This window comes from Balaenoptera ricei, chromosome 5 (assembly GCF_028023285.1).
Source record: "Balaenoptera ricei isolate mBalRic1 chromosome 5, mBalRic1.hap2, whole genome shotgun sequence".
In the NCBI taxonomy this organism is placed as follows: domain Eukaryota; kingdom Metazoa; phylum Chordata; class Mammalia; order Artiodactyla; family Balaenopteridae; genus Balaenoptera; species Balaenoptera ricei.
This window is the reverse complement of record NC_082643.1, coordinates 24,142,764-24,157,965: the sequence shown is the minus strand read 5'-3', so window position 1 is coordinate 24,157,965 and position 15,202 is coordinate 24,142,764. Positions and strand designations below refer to the sequence as shown.

General features: G+C 54.5%; 1 protein-coding gene across 1 annotated transcript in view; it reads left to right on the top strand.

Moving 5' to 3' along the window:
* Nucleotides 1–15,202, top strand: part of PPP2R2C (protein phosphatase 2 regulatory subunit Bgamma) — a 137,949-nt gene that overhangs the window by 108,638 nt on the left and 14,109 nt on the right. Inside the window, exons 6-7 of the mRNA XM_059923925.1 lie at nt 4,255–4,419; nt 14,735–14,904. Coding sequence (XP_059779908.1) covers nt 4,255–4,419; nt 14,735–14,904 — 335 coding nt within the window. The remainder of the gene's footprint in view (nt 1–4,254; nt 4,420–14,734; nt 14,905–15,202) is intronic.

Below are 15,202 nucleotides of genomic sequence, written 5' to 3'. Positions count from 1 at the left end.
GAAAAATACATCGCGCTCAGCCAAGGGGTGGGGACCGGAGCCAGTCTACCTTCTCCCTTCATCCTCTCCGCGTGACCTGCTCCCCTCTCCGCCTACCTGTGTCTGACAAACTTTCCTAGGAGGGAGAATCATTCTTAGCTGCCAAAGTGTGATTGAAAGTTAAGCAAAAGCCATCAGGCACTTGGTGTACAATTAGATGGAAAAATAGAACATGAATAATTCATCCAGCTTTGCCGGGGGGAGGGGGGCTTGCAAATGAGTCTAATTATGCTCCTTCCCGAGAGAGGTCAGTCCTGCCATGAAAAAAGCACCGGCTACACGTGGGATTCATGCAGCTGATTCTGAAGTGGGCATGGGGGAAGCCACCTGTGCGTTAATCCTCGAAATGAAAGGGCGCTCCAGGGTCATACTCAACCCCTGATTTTGCAGATAGGGGAAACCGACCGAGATTTACAGATGGAAGTGATTTCTGCCTGTGGAACTGAACATTCCAGAGAGAGGTAAAACCAGACACCTGGCCCAAGGCCCCCAACTTCCAACCCAGCACTGGTCCTGCCAAAGTCCAGGCCACTGTGTATGGTCAAGTGTCTCAAAGTCCACAGGCATGTGGCCACTCAGGTGGGAGTCCCGGAGGAGTGTTTGTGGTGTCTGTTTGGGACGTAATTACTGTGCTCTGGAGGCCTCTCCACGCCTACTTCGCTGGTCAGGAGTCCGTCTCCAGGCCCCTGCTCTGTGATGTGACCATGGGGATTCAGTAGGGACAGCCCCTCTCGATAATTTGGCTCTCACACACCCGATGGCCAGTGAGGAGCTGGGCACCCACAGGGAGATCCTCGTCCTGAGACGAGCGGAGCCAGAGGTCTTGGAGAAGCCGTCCCGGGACTGGGTGACCGTGGACCCGGTGGGATGGCCACGCCCTGAAGGACGCTGTGCTGCCCTGGAGGTGCTGGGTCACGCTGTGGGCCCTGGGCTTCAGAGGCACACATTGGCCATGACCGTGCTTTTGTCTTCCTCCCCCAGCATCAGGTGGAAATGAAGCTCTGTGCTTCACATCATCTTTCCCCAGCGCCCACTGTATCCAGTCCTTTGTTTGAAGCAGCAAGAGAGATTCCCCGAGTGATGCATAGGCTGTTAAGAGCCGTGGTCCACGGCTGTTGATGGGACCCAGGCATCGGAGACTCTGTCTCCTCAGCCCATGCACAGGGTCCCTGGTCCACGTGGGTTCCCCCCTCGGCCGGCTCTGTGTAGCCCTGGTTCAGGCATGTTAGCTGTAGAGCCTGCAGACATGACTGAACCCCGCAGACTTAGCCATCATGGCCTCGTTCAGAGTTCTAGCAAGTGTTTGCAGAAGGCAGGCCACAGCTGAACATGGTTGTTGTGAGGCTGTCAGGAGCGGTTAGAGTGATGCGGGTCACGGGAAACAGGAAGCAGGAAGCACGTCCACTATGATCCAGCCAAAGGCAACACCCATTTGCGTGGCCTTGGCCCCTACGTGAGTCTGGGACCAGGGTCTGGGGGCCTGGGAGAGGAGGCTGCACGCCACCACACTGCCCTCTCTCTGGCCACTGGCGTCCACAGCCTCCCAGGTTAGAAAGATGGTTCATAAAGCCCAGTTTCGGTCTCCACGAGCCAGAGTTCAGACATCATACCTCCGATCCCTTCTCTGTTGGACTGGATTCTAGAACAGCTTGAGGCCGGGAAGGAAAGAGTTTGGACACTGGCTCAGTCAAGAGGGTTAGGTGATCCTGAAGCAACAGTCAGAAAGTCTCAGAGGTGACAGGAGCATGCCCATTGTCCCCTGAGGCTCACGGCACAGCACGTGCTGGCTCTCAGAACTTCAGCCTGGAAGTGACCCGCATCACTTGTCACTTCTGCCCTCCATTCACTGGCAAAAGCAACAAGTCACAGCGGCCTGAGCCCCCTCAGGCCGGGTGACAGGTCTCCAGGGGATGTTCAGGGAACCACCTACAAGGCAAGGCATCTTCACTCCCTGAGGAGTGAAACACGGTAAAAACCCACATCCCCTGACAAGTGACACAACCGGGACTCAAATCTGACCTGTGTGCCCTAAGGCCTGGCACTTCTGTTTCTCCCAGGCCCTCTTTGGCTTTGGTGTCCCAAGTCCTGTGGGAGAATCTCAGTCCCGGTTTGCAGAACATCTGACAGGTGCTGTACTCATGTGCACTTCTTAAACGACGGCACTTTTTCTCCAGACACCATTTTAAGTTCAGTAGGAAATTAAAGCCGTTCTAAGCAGGCAAAGTCATCAGCGGGGGCTCAGGCTGAGAAGGATGGGGCTGCAGGTTGATGTTGATGGATTTCACATTCCAGAAGTCTTGGCTCTTTTTCTCTCTCAACCTTTAGTCTCACTTTTTCATGATTTAATCTCTGTTTCTTATCATACCAGAAAACCACAGTTTCCTGGGAAACCAATTCAGGCACTGACGACATAGCTCCTTTTTCCCCTCTCTTTCTATTTTGATGTGATTCTACATTTCTGGTTAATGGTGTGCTTCTAGCAAGCAAGATTTGAGCATCTGCACAGAGACCCTCCTCTGATTGCACAGATTCAACCATCTTTTCTGATGTTTTATAAATTCTACTGTTTACAGAAGTCAGAAAATGTCTCTTTCTTACTGAGAGAGGAAGTAGCCTGGGGCAGGTGGAGGGGGGGCGGCTGACAGCAGATGAATGTCAGAGTTTCAATCAGTATTTTCCAGATAATAAAAAATAATGAGAGCACCTGACATTCATTGGGCTCTGCGATGTGTTAGGCAGTTGCCAAGGGCTTTGCCTCTTCTCATCTTCACAGCAAACCTATGAGGATAGAACTGTTAGCCCATTTTACAGATGAGGAAACTGAGGCATGGGGAACTGGTTGGATGGTGGGGGGACTCACCCAGGATCACACAGCCAGGAGGTGGCAGAGCTGGCATTCTCTGAATCCACAGCTCACATGCAAAGAAGAGGGAGGAGGGGGCATTTCCATCAGAGGGAAGGGCTGTGCAGAGCCCCCACGGGGCTGGGGAGACAAGAGACTGAAGGTGTCGCTGTTCGAGAGGAAAGTGCCTATAGGGCAGAGCCACTAGTAGGATCTGAAGCCGGAAAGGTAGAGAGAGGCCAGGGTACGCCAGGCCTAGGACGCTACAGCAAGGGGTTATGATTTGCTGTCGTAGGCAACCGCGAATGGACAGGAATCCAGCCTCACCACTTACTGCTGAGTCACCCTGGACAAGTTGTTTACCCTCTCTGGGCTCCAGCATTTCAGTCAGCGATACTTCCTTTCCAAGCAACAAAATTCTTGACGCTAAACAGAAAATGGACTTATTGGGTCCTATATTTAACCGTCCAGGGGTTACCGTTTTCGGGTGAATCCTCACGCAGGATTCTAAAGGTACTGACAGATCTTTCTCTCCATCCACTCTGTCTTTGGGGCGGTCTGCCCCCGCCCCAGTCTCCGGGTTTCCCCTTGTCATGGCAGCAGATACCGTCCCTTCCTCTCCACACCACCCAGCCCGCAGAGACGACAGAGCTGCCTCCCAGCATTCCCAGTATTCCAAGTCTGGAGCCCCTCCACTGGCACAGCTGACGCCATATGCTTATCCCTCGTGGTGACTGTGGGTGGGAATGGAAGGCACAGATTAGAGCTGAAAACCCAGAAAGGCAGAGAACCTTTTCCCCAAAGCAGAGTCTTGATGCTGTGGGCGGAAGGGAGTGGGTGCGGGGGGGCGGGGGGAGAGGGGGGAGGGGAGCCAACGGATACCTGTCCACTCAGCTCAGACACGATTCACAGAGTGACGGGGAGAACTGCAGTTGTTCACCTAGTGTGTCCACAGCCCAGCATGTAGTAGGCACTCAACAAACGCTCCTGGCCTCCTGCTTGGCAACTGAAAGAGGAGGGGCAGAGGGGAGACGCCTCAAGGGTTGCCCTGCGTGGGGCCGGGCAGCGGATGGGCACTGGCTGGAGAAAGGGCACAGGTCAGGAAGGAGGCGGCAGTCCCGCCTTATGGGGACAGTGGACGGGCACCCAGAAGGGACAACCAGCAGGCTGTTCGACGACAGTCAGGTCTGCAGCTTGGGGACTCCGTGGCGGGGTGTTTGTCCAGGAGTCTCAGGAACGGAGCCAGCTCAGACGCGGGGCAGGTGGGTGCGCCGAGGAGAGGCGTCGGGAAACCCGAGGGTCTCCGAGCTGGGAAAGGCAGAGCCGCGAGGGCGCCCTTCCTTCACCGCCCCTTCCTTGACTCGGCCACCCAGACATCGTGGACATCAAGCCGGCCAACATGGAAGACCTCACGGAGGTGATCACCGCGTCCGAGTTCCACCCGCACCACTGTAACCTCTTCGTCTACAGCAGCAGCAAGGGCTCCCTGCGCCTCTGCGACATGCGTGCGGCCGCCCTGTGCGACAAGCACTCCAAACGTAAGTGCGCATGCCCGCCAGGGCCCCGGCAGCGGTAGGCGTGGGCGGGGCCGTCCCGGTGCTGGAGCCCGGCGGGGTGGGCGGGGCATGGGGGTGTTCCGCCATGGAGAGAACTCAGGAGAACTCAGTGTCTCCTTAGTGCTGCTGGAGGGGGCACCTGGTCCTGCCACCCACTGCCTCCACCCCAAGCCCCTCCACAGACGCGGGCCAGGGAGCGAGCTGGGCACTGGAAGCCAGGAAGGGACCACATTCAGCTGTCACCTTCTCCAGGAAGCCTTCCCTGATCTCCACATTGGGCCAGGTCCCTCCTCTGCACCCCCAGAACCCCCAAAGCTTTCCTCTCACAGACTAGCCACACCCTGTGGAATTTTCTGTGGCTGCTCCGTCTCCCGCAGCAGCCTATGAGCTCCTTGGGGTCACCTCATGCTGGAACCCGCCACAGGGCCAGCCACGGGGTTGCCACAGAGGTGCCAAGGAGATTAGGGGCTGACCAAGGTCCAAGGGAACCTCATAAGACAACCACCACCGCCGCAGAAGAGCTCACACTGGACACTCTGAGTCAGGCGCCCCACCTCTCTCTCTACCTGCATCATCTCATCTCATCGTCACACGAGCTCCCAGCGGGTCCCGCACAGAGGGCAAAACTGAGCCTTCAGGGAAGGGCCCAGGTCACCCACACTGAAAAGTGGCAGGGTGGGACTGGAACCCGGGACTCTGGGACACACCAACTGGTGCTCCTCATCCCCGGGCTGAGCTGCCTGGTGCTGGGCTGTGCGGTGCTGCCCACAGATGCAGTGCTCCCCAGAGGCACCTGAAGGCAGAGGGTCAGGCCACAGGGCCGTCCCTGGATGACTGCAGGAGTAGCAGGGGGCAGGGGGCAGACGTGGCCCCAGCCGGGAGGACGGGGGCTTCAGTTCGTCTCTGTATCCACCCCAGTGCCTACAGCAGTGTCTGGAAATACACACTTGTTGAATGAATGAACGAGTGAACAAATGAATGAGTGGTGGCCAGTTGGCCCCTGGAGGGCTTATCAAAGTCTGGGTGAAGGAGGCAGACGGCTGTAGGGAGGGACAGGGTCACTGTCTTCCCCCCGGGAGCCTGGTTTCCCTGGGCAGCGAGAGAGGACAGTGCTGCCCCAGCCCCCAGGCACTCAGGCCCAGGACTGTCTGCAGCCACCAGCCCCTCCTCCCTCCTCGGCCAAGTTCTGTCCCCTAGTCTTACCCCAGCCCCCTTCTCCGGGTTTGTCCACACACTCGCCCGGCTTTCCTCCTGTCCACAGCCAGGCAGGATGTCCGCTGTCTGGGTCTGCACTTGTTGGAGCTGCAGTCCCCCGTCCACGAGCCCCAGGGCTCCCCCAGAGGAACCCTGGGAACACCCCCTCTCTGTGCGACGAGCCTTCTCCCGAGGGCTGAGCTGTCAGCTCTCAGGGCGGCGAGGGCAAATCTCCCTCTCTGGGTGGAGCGGGGGCCAGCAGGGCACACACAACCATCCAGGCAGGCTGTCTGTACCTGCCATGCTCCAGGCACTATGCTTGACACAGGGGTGCAGCAGGAACCAATGGACAGACAATAAACTCCTAACTAGGTGGTGTGATGTCAAGAAGTGGTGAGTGGTGTAAACAGCCGCCAAAAAAGCAGAGTGTAGGGAGGGTCATGTCAGTGCCACTGACTGAGGCGGTTACAGTGGAACAGTCTCTCTGAGGTGCTGAAGGAGTGCGCCGTGCAGATCTCTGGGGGAAGAATCTTCTAGAAGGGGGACACTGCAGGGGCAAAGCCTCCAAGATGGGAAGGCACCAGCGTGGCCAGATGATGATGTCTGTATAATGGAATATTGTTCAGACATTTAAAATACTGACTTAGGAGGTTTTTAATGACATGGGGGAATGATGTTTAAAGATTCCGTGGGGGAGAAAAGCAAGGCAATGGCTACTTCACTGAAAGAATGGAAACAGAAAAGCATGGAAAGAAATACTTCCAGAAATTGTCCCTGAGTGTGTGTGCAGGAAGGATGGAATTTAGGGAGAATAGAGATGGTTTTGTGTCCGCCCACGCTGCTTGAATGACGTTCTTCGTGGGCTGGATGTGAGAGTCAGAGCCCCTCTCGGCTTCTGTAACTGTGTTAGCTGGTTCCCTGGGGTCTGAACAAGCAGCCACCCACCAGGGCGGCCACCACTCGTACATTTCCCCAGCCCAGGCACACAAGCATAGATTCCAGGCACGTCCTCGTCATACGCCTGGTGGTGTGCAGCTGCATGTGAATCAGCCCACAAAGTCAAGTGCAAGAGCTGTAACTTTATTTTGATGACTCAACCCCATTGAATTTCTCATCCCCTCTCCTGGGGCTGCAGTGAGTATTAATTAACTATAGGGCCGCGGAGAAGTCTGCCTCTCCAGAAGTTCCAGAAGGCTTTGGCACGGCCAAGGTATGAAGGGAGGGACATCACACCTTCTGACCTTTTTCAGTGCCTGGTGACACTGAGGGCAGGAAATTTTTGCATAAATGCAAAAATTATGCTTTTGGCATAAATATTCATAGATGAAGTTGGCCTTTAATTTTCTTTGCCTACGCTCTTTGCCCAGTTTTAAGATGATTGTTCTCTTGTAAAATGAGCTGGCTGATTTCTCTTTTTTTCCTTAGAATATTTAGTATAACATATCAGCTCCTTGAAGTCTTAGTAAAACTCAAGTGTAAATCTGTTTTGATTATTGGTTTATATAGGTTTTCTATGAGAGTTAATTTGCATCAAAAATGTATTTTAAATTTTTCTAGAATTTTCTTTTCATTCTCAAACTCAATATTCTGCACTTTCTCATTAATGCCAGTGACAGGATTGTTCACCAGTCTTTGTACAATACATTGCAGCTTCTGTTTTCCTTCCCTCATTTAATTTGCCATAAGTCGTGAGTAGAGGAGATATCTGCCCTGCTGTCTGCTTTCTCCAGATCGCGTTTGTTCTTAGCCCTCGTCTGGCAAGGAGATGATTGCCAATTAGGTTGTTATTTTTAATCAGAACAAATGGTTGTTATTGGAGCCAGGTCTTTTTTTAAAGAGACTTGGAGGTTAGGACCCGTTCTTTGCATCTCACTTCTATCCATTTACTCAGTTACTACTCAGAACTCAGGGGATGGCTGATAGAGACACCCCCAGAGATGAATGGTCACAGCATCGTTTTCTCAACAGATAAGACCGTGATTTTCTGTTCACTGAAGGAAGGGCGTCCCGGATCACAAGTGGATCACGTGTTGACTTCTGCCGTTGGGCAGATGAGGAAACCGAGGTCAGAGAAATGCAGTGGCTTCCCCAGGCTCCTCCCCATCAAGGGCAGAGCCAGGAAGCACGGGCTGCTTCTACCCAGCCCACAGCTTGCTGTCTTTCTCCAAAGCAGTAGAAATCCGGGTCTTTTGTCTGCTAGTCATTATGACAGGGTAACCATGGAAACGACTGTGCTTGAATCCTCAAAATAGGCAGTTATTTCTGCTTTTCACAGCACAGAGTCTGCCAAAAGGAAGGGCTGTGCCCAAGCACGAAGATTCCCTAGAATAGGTGGTAATGGCAATCGCTCCCCCTGGTGGAACCCCTACTCTGTGACAGCCCGATGCTGGGTGAAGCAGGAACCGCAGTTAACATTGGTCAAGGGCTTGCTACACACCGGGTGCTGCTCGAAGTTTACATCTCATTAAGTCCTGAGAGCTACCCTATGATGGAGGTACTCGATTATTCATTTTATAGATGAGGAAACCGAGTGTATTGGTTTCCTCTGGCTGCTGTAACAAACAGTGGCTGAAAACAACACAGATATATTCTTTTACAGTTCTAGAGGTCAGAGGTCTAAAATTCAGGTGTCGCCAGGCCTGCATTCCTTCTGGAGGCTTCGGGGGAGAATCTGTTTCCTTGTCTTTTCCAGCTTCTAGAGGTCACCCACGATCCTTTTCCATCTTCAAAATGCATCACTCCAACCCCTGCTTCCATCATGCGATCTCTTCTTCTGCCTTTGACCTTCCTCCTTCCCTCTTATGATTACAGAGGGCCCACCTGGAGAATCCAGGCTAATCTCTGCAGCTCGAGCCCCTTAACTTACATCTGCAAAGTCTTGTCACGTGAGGTAGCATGTGCACAGGTTCCAGGGATGAGGATGTGGCCGTCTTTGGGGGCCATTATCGTTTATCACACAGAGGCACAGAGAGGTTAAGACATTTCCCTAAGGTCACACAGCTAAGTGGAACCAGGATAGAGGCTCCAATAGTCTCATGCCTATCAGCCTGTGTTCTTTCTCACTTAATCTTCACAGAAGCCTTGAGAACAAAGAACTCTTATGGAAACTGTGGGTGAGCCAGGTTCATTTAAAGGGTCTGGGTGGGGTAGACTCCCAGGACTCATCCCTGGTAATGGATCTGGGGTAGAAAGACCAGACCTAGCCCCCCTCTGTTGGAGAGGCTCCAGATATCTGGGGGCAGAGCCAGGGTAAAGCCCCCAACAGAGGGCACAGCCAGGGCCCCGTAGCTGGATCCTGAGGCCCGTGTGGCAGGAGCAGAGTCGGGGGAGGTGGGGGTGAGGTTAGAGGCGCACGGAGAGAGGAGCACATGTGGAGAGCAGAGGGTCCACATGCAGAGGACTTTACAGACCATGGCGGGGGCTCTGGGTTTACTCTGAAAGGACGGGAGCCACAGGGGGCTTTGCTTGGCTGTGTTTTAATAGGAGCCCCCTGGCTGCTGAGAGGAGGGTGGAGGTGGGGGCCAGCTGGGAGATTAGCCCAGTAACCCAGATGCAGGGTGCTGATGCTCCGAGCGGGGTGGGTGCGGTGAGTGGAAGGGGTCGGGTCCTGCATCCGCACGGAAGGTCGGCTTTGCCCACGGGCTGAATGGAGAATGGAGAGTGAGAGAGGGTGAGGGGGGGCCGCAGGCTTTGTGCAGGGAGAGGGCGCCTGCCTCTATGGAGCAAGCAGACTGGTAAGTAAATGGGAGCGTGACAGCGGGCAAGTTTCTGAAGGCTTTGCGGCTGCTCTGATGTGGTCAGCTTTGACTTAAGGTGGTCGGAGGAGGCATCTCTGCACCTTGAAGAATGAAAAGGAGTGAGCCTGGGACGAGAGGCGGCAGAGGGAAGGGGGTGAGGGCCCTGCCGCGCGAGGGGCTTGGCTACAGTGGGGTGAAGGGACAGCTATGGGGTGTGAAGACAGACAGGTGGGGGGCAGACCCTGCGGAGCGGGGGGCCACAGTTGGGGTGGATGTTATTTTGTCCAACGGGGTCCATCACACGGTGCTGAGCAGGGGACAGTTATAAGCAGAGAATGACAGTTGCTAACTCCTCATCAGTGAGAGTTCATTGTGCCCACCGCCTTAGAGTGACTGCCCGTCCCTGCTCCCTCTGCACGGCCTCAGCCTTCCCGGTGGCAGGGTGTCAGGGGCGGGAAGGTGACCTCGCAGGAGGCACCGCCCCCAACAGTGGCATCGTGCGGGAGCGACAGGTACCCTGTGATCCACAACCCCACTGCTTCTCCCTCTGCTGCAGGGACCACCCCCCCACCCCAGCTCCTCCTGGAGCGCAAGGTGGGAAGGTGGGACTAGGCTGGATGCGTGTGCTCGTCATTCAAGTGGAGGTTCTCGTATAATTTCAGAGCAGAGGAGGGACCCGTTGCCAGGGCAGCCAGGGGCAAGGACTGGGCAGGGCCCGTCTGCTCCTTCAGGCCCGTCTCCTCCTGTGCTCTCCACCTCCGCAGACCTGCAGCCCCACTTCCGTATGTCCATGTTTCTCTCCAGGGTTTCACTGCCCTGCGCCATTGTCCCTGAGCGTGTGGCTCAAGCCAGGGCAGCTCTTCCATCAGCCCTGAACCTCCCTTCATCCCAGCCCCATCTGATCAATTCTGCCTGCTCAGTTTACCCCCCACTTCCCCACCCATGCCCAGAGAAGACCATCCACATGCTGACAATGAGGAGTGGCACATAGCTGGTGCCACTGAGAGGGACACAGAGCAAAAGCCATGGGCCCCCAGAGGCCACTTCTAGCAGATACAGGTTTCACTGCTGTGCCTAGATATGTAAGTGGCATCATACCAGGTGGGGAAAGAAATATGTCAGGAAAGGCACGGGGAAGAGGCCACATGGGCAGGCAGCACCAGAAGGTTCTGTTCACTCTGTGAGCAAGACTGTGCTCTGAGCCTGGTTCCAGGCTGGGCAGGGATGCCGGGATGACCAGTGACAAAGGCAGAACCCCCTGCCCCAAGAGCTCACAGCCCCATGAGGTGACCAGGCATCCTCACTGATGCCATACAAGAGGGCATCCCGGGGCTGTGCGGGCAGCAAGGGTGAGCATTTGATTTCTTTGGAGAACATCTGGACAAGCTGCACAGAGAACAGGATGTTTGAGTTGGGGTTCTGAAGGATGTACAGGAGTTGGTGAGAAAGACAGAGGCTAAAAATGGGAAAGGAAGTTTCAGGGAGAGAAAACAATGTGAAAAATAACTATAAAAACAGTTATGTAGTTTTATTGAACAGCTACTCAAGTCCCTCACTGGGCCAGGTGCTTCTAGGTGTTACCTCTGGAGGTCTCACCATGCTTGTCCTCCAGGTGAGGAAACTTGGGCTCAGAGAGGTTAAGGGGCTTGCCTGAGGTCACCCAGAGCTTGGCTCTGCCCTGCTGCCTGGTATATGGCAGGGCAAGGGTTAGGATAAGGCAAGCGAGATGCCTAAGTCACAACATTGAAGGAGGCATTCATTTAAAGTGACCCCAGAGTGACTTGTTCAGTGTGGTGCCCTAGGGGTCTTGCTTGCCTCACCCTGTTCGAGGCCCTGGGAATTTGGGTATGTGAAGCTGGAGCAGCAGGCCGGTTGGGGCCCAGTTAGGAAGGAGCTTGGCAGCTACATGTGGGATCTTGAACCTTGATCCTGTGGGCACTGGGAACCATGGAGGGCTTTAAGCAGAAAAGGGACACATCAGAGTTGTGTGCAAGGCTGGAGAGGAAGGCTGGCCCGCACCTCAGGCTTCACTTCTGTTTCCTTGGATCACGGGTGCTTCAGAACCTCCCCAGGGTCCCTTCACTTCACTTCACTTAGGCGAGGGTGGCGGGAAGGGGGCTTCTCACCCTTCCCCCGTGTGTGACAGCGGCGACACCCAGAGAGGAGGATGCGATTGTCAGGGAACCAGCTAGGGCCACGAGAGCCTTAATTATGCAAAGTTATTTTTTAAAAAAAACATCAGACAGAGATTTCTGCTGTTTCAGAGCTCTCCAACTACAAAATAATTAGGGCAGGGGAGAGAGGTGGGATGGAGCCCACCACGAGTGACAGGGGCTCTGGGATGCAATTCTTTAAACTCTTGGCAGCAATAATTACTGTGAAATGTCCTTAGTGATTCCGTCAATTAGAAGGGAGACCCTCTTATCTCTTATTAATGGCCTGGGGACGTGCAGGTTGTGGGGGGGGGAGGGGGAGGGGAGGGATTGATATGGAAGATTCTGCAGTCTTTTGACAAATAATAGTTGTATCAAAAATTTCATAGAAATATTTGACAAGAAAACGAAGAACTTCTGGGTATAACTTTTTTCAGGCTTGTTAATATCCTTCCCACTAATCTTTTTCAGTTCTGGTGCTTTTGTGCTTAAAAAAAACCATCAGAAGTGCCCAAGTACAGCCAGAACTGAGGCTGCAGTGGGCCGTTCGGTGCTTCTGTTATCAACTATGGATTAGGTCATCCTCGCAGCCCTTGACCTTTGTGGTTTCCTGCTCCTGAAAGCTAGCAGAGGACGCAGCCCCTGGCTCTGTGACATCCAGTACGGATGCTCCTCTGTGATTTTGGTCCCCATCCGCCTACCGAAACCCCACAACGCGTGCCAGGAGCTCTGCAGGGTGCAGGGCGGAGTGAGCTGGACCAGCCCTAGCGGTTCGGGTGGAGGCTGGAGGGATCCACCGAGGCAGGCGAGGGGTACAAAGTCGGGGTGCAAGAGACAGACCCCGCTTTATGCTTTTATGTCTTACCTTCTGTCTGACGCCTAGCAGCAGAGGTGCTAATTCAGTCGAGAGAGAGTTCCTGCCACATACCAGGGGAAGTGCGGGGGGCCACCCAGATCCCTGAAGAGAGTTTGAGGTGCATCTTCTTTCAAACCCTCTGCCCCATTTCTCCCAAGTATTAGGTCTATACCCCTGTCCATTTAAAGACAATACAGAATCTCAGTGCTTTAGTTCAAGAAAGAAATCAAGTATTGAATTTGTCTTTATTCCAGGCATCTGAGAGAAGAGGGAAATGTCATTGATTTAAATTGTTTGGCTTAACAAAGAAAAATTACGAATGTGTATACCTGCAAAAATAAAGGTGTCAGTGTACCAGGGCACAAAACACGATTATGTGAGATGACCAATCAGAATGCAGAGGTTTTAGAGGCTAAAGGTGACCCACAGGGAGGTCTCCTCCCCACTGCAGGGAGGGGAATCCTGGAGAAAACCAAATCTTGCCACGCCCTTCCTCTCTCCGAGCCTTTCTGTGGCTCCCTGTTGCCTACAGGATGACGCCCTTCCCGTGGCTTACAGCCCCTCGCTCTCGCCTTTCTCAGCCTACGTGGCCTTCAGCTCATCCCTGTCTCAGGGCCTTTGCACGTGCTATGACTTCTGCCTGGAGTTCTACTCCCTGGTATCTCACTTCATTCAGGTCTCTGCTCAGATGTGCTCTCCCATAGAGGCCCTGTCTATCCAAATCACCAGCCCCCATTTCTCTCTGTGTCCTCACTTACTTTATCTTTCTTCCACCACGGCCCAACGGTATCGCATGTCACTGAGTTTTACTGTCTGTCTCCGGGAGGAGAATGTGGGCTCCAGGAGAATGGGGGTGTTGCTCACGGCAGCATTCCAGGGCCTCAAACAGTGCCTGGCTATGGTGGGCACTCAGTATGGACTGGTTAACTGAGAGGATGAGTGAATGCATGTAGGCATGACCACATGAGAGCCTCCGATCGGCATGAAATGTTTCCAGCCACCCTGCAGAGGGGAGCTGGGCAGGAGTTGTATCTCTGGGAAAGGCAGGAGCAGTGTCTACCTTGGACAAGAAGAACGGGTTCCCAGATGGGGGGTAAGGGGCTGGGACAGACCTGGGAAGTGGGATATGGGACTTTCCCACCTAGGAGGGGCCAGCAGGAAGGGCACTCCTGTGAGCCTCTGGGGACATGTGATCAGCTCTCTGCTTCCCTGTTTTAAGCCTGGAGCCTCGAGACCAGCAGGCAGGGCAACCACCCAGCCGGTGCCCGTGGGGACAGCTGGGCAGGTTGTCAAATGTTTAAAAGTCCTTCCAGACTGGCTGTAGATGGCTGCCAACCCGCCACCCCATCCTCTTCCCTGACCCCCAGGCCCATCCATGGCCCAGGTCCTAAATGGTCAGCAGGGACCCTAATTTCCATCCTGCTGCAGCACCAGGGCCACTGTAGGATCTGACTGTCCAGTGAGGTGGGCAAACTATTGGGACAGCCAGCAACAGGCATGGAACTTGGAAGAGCTTGTCCTGCTGCCTGGGAACCTCCTTGTGTCAGGAAGGCCTGGTTATGGGGGAGAGCAGGGAAGTGACGCTGCTTGGGGGAGCCGCTCACTGCCCACTCTGGGATCTCTGGTAAAGGCAGCAAGCTGTTGCCTTCAGGGGTCAGGTAAGCAGCTTCCTGTCTGGAGCAGCTGAGCTAAAATAATAGGAGGTGGATGGCAGACAGCAAACGGGACTCAGGCTGCATCCGTGGTAGCGAGGTTTGATTTTGCTACAACCCGCATGGCAGCCAAACAGAACATACCTATGAGTGGGGCTCGGCCCTGTGTGCACCATGAACAGAGGCCCCAGAGCCAGTTAGAACCACAGGCAGTGCCCAGCCTAGTCCAGGATGTGGTCCAGCACCTTCGAGGATGCCCGGACACCTCACAGTCCTGGCGTTTGGCATCACCAGCAGGAGGCAGCAGAGAGCAGCACATTGAGTACAGCTCTGGGTTCACATCCCTCCTCCACCACTTTTTCCAGCTCTGAGGGCATCCATGCCTCAGTTTTCTTGGCTATAAAATGGGAATATTAGTGGTACCGACCTGATGTTTTTATTGGGGGGTTAGATAAGGTAACACACGGGAAAGGCTCAGCACAGAATCTGGCTTAGAGTAAATGCTCCATAAACACTGTTCCAAGAGCTGGTTCTTCCCTCTTTGGAGGATCCATCTGGGCCTGGGCCTGACCTGTATTTAGTTATAAGTTTAATGAATGAATAAATGACCTACCGCATGAGCCCAGAGTGGAAACGGAGTCGTCTGTTGCTTGGACCCCACGGGTGGAAGCGGCCCGGTGACGGTGCTTGTTTTTGTCTCCGCAGTATTTGAAGAGCCCGAGGACCCCAGTAACCGCTCCTTCTTCTCGGAAATTATTTCCTCCGTGTCGGACGTGAAGTTCAGCCACAGCGGCCGGTACATGCTCACCCGCGATTACCTCACAGTCAAGGTCTGGGACCTGAACATGGAGGCGCGGCCCATAGAGACCTACCAGGTGGGCACTGACGCCTGGAAAACCTCGCAGCCCCTCTGCGGGTGGGAGACCCGCGGCTGCCCTTCCCTGTGCTGAGAACTCACACTGAGGGGCTTTCCCAGCTACAGGGTGGCTTTCATAAGCCCATTTTGCAGGTGAAGACACTGAGGCTTGAGAAATCAGGCAGCTCATCCCACATAGCTCAGCCAAGGACGGACAGGAGAACTTGCTCAGCCCCGCCTCACGGGGAGCTGTCTGTCATCTGCTTGCTGGCTCCCGCCCTGAGGCAGGGCTGTGACTAGGCCTGCAGTCCAAGGTC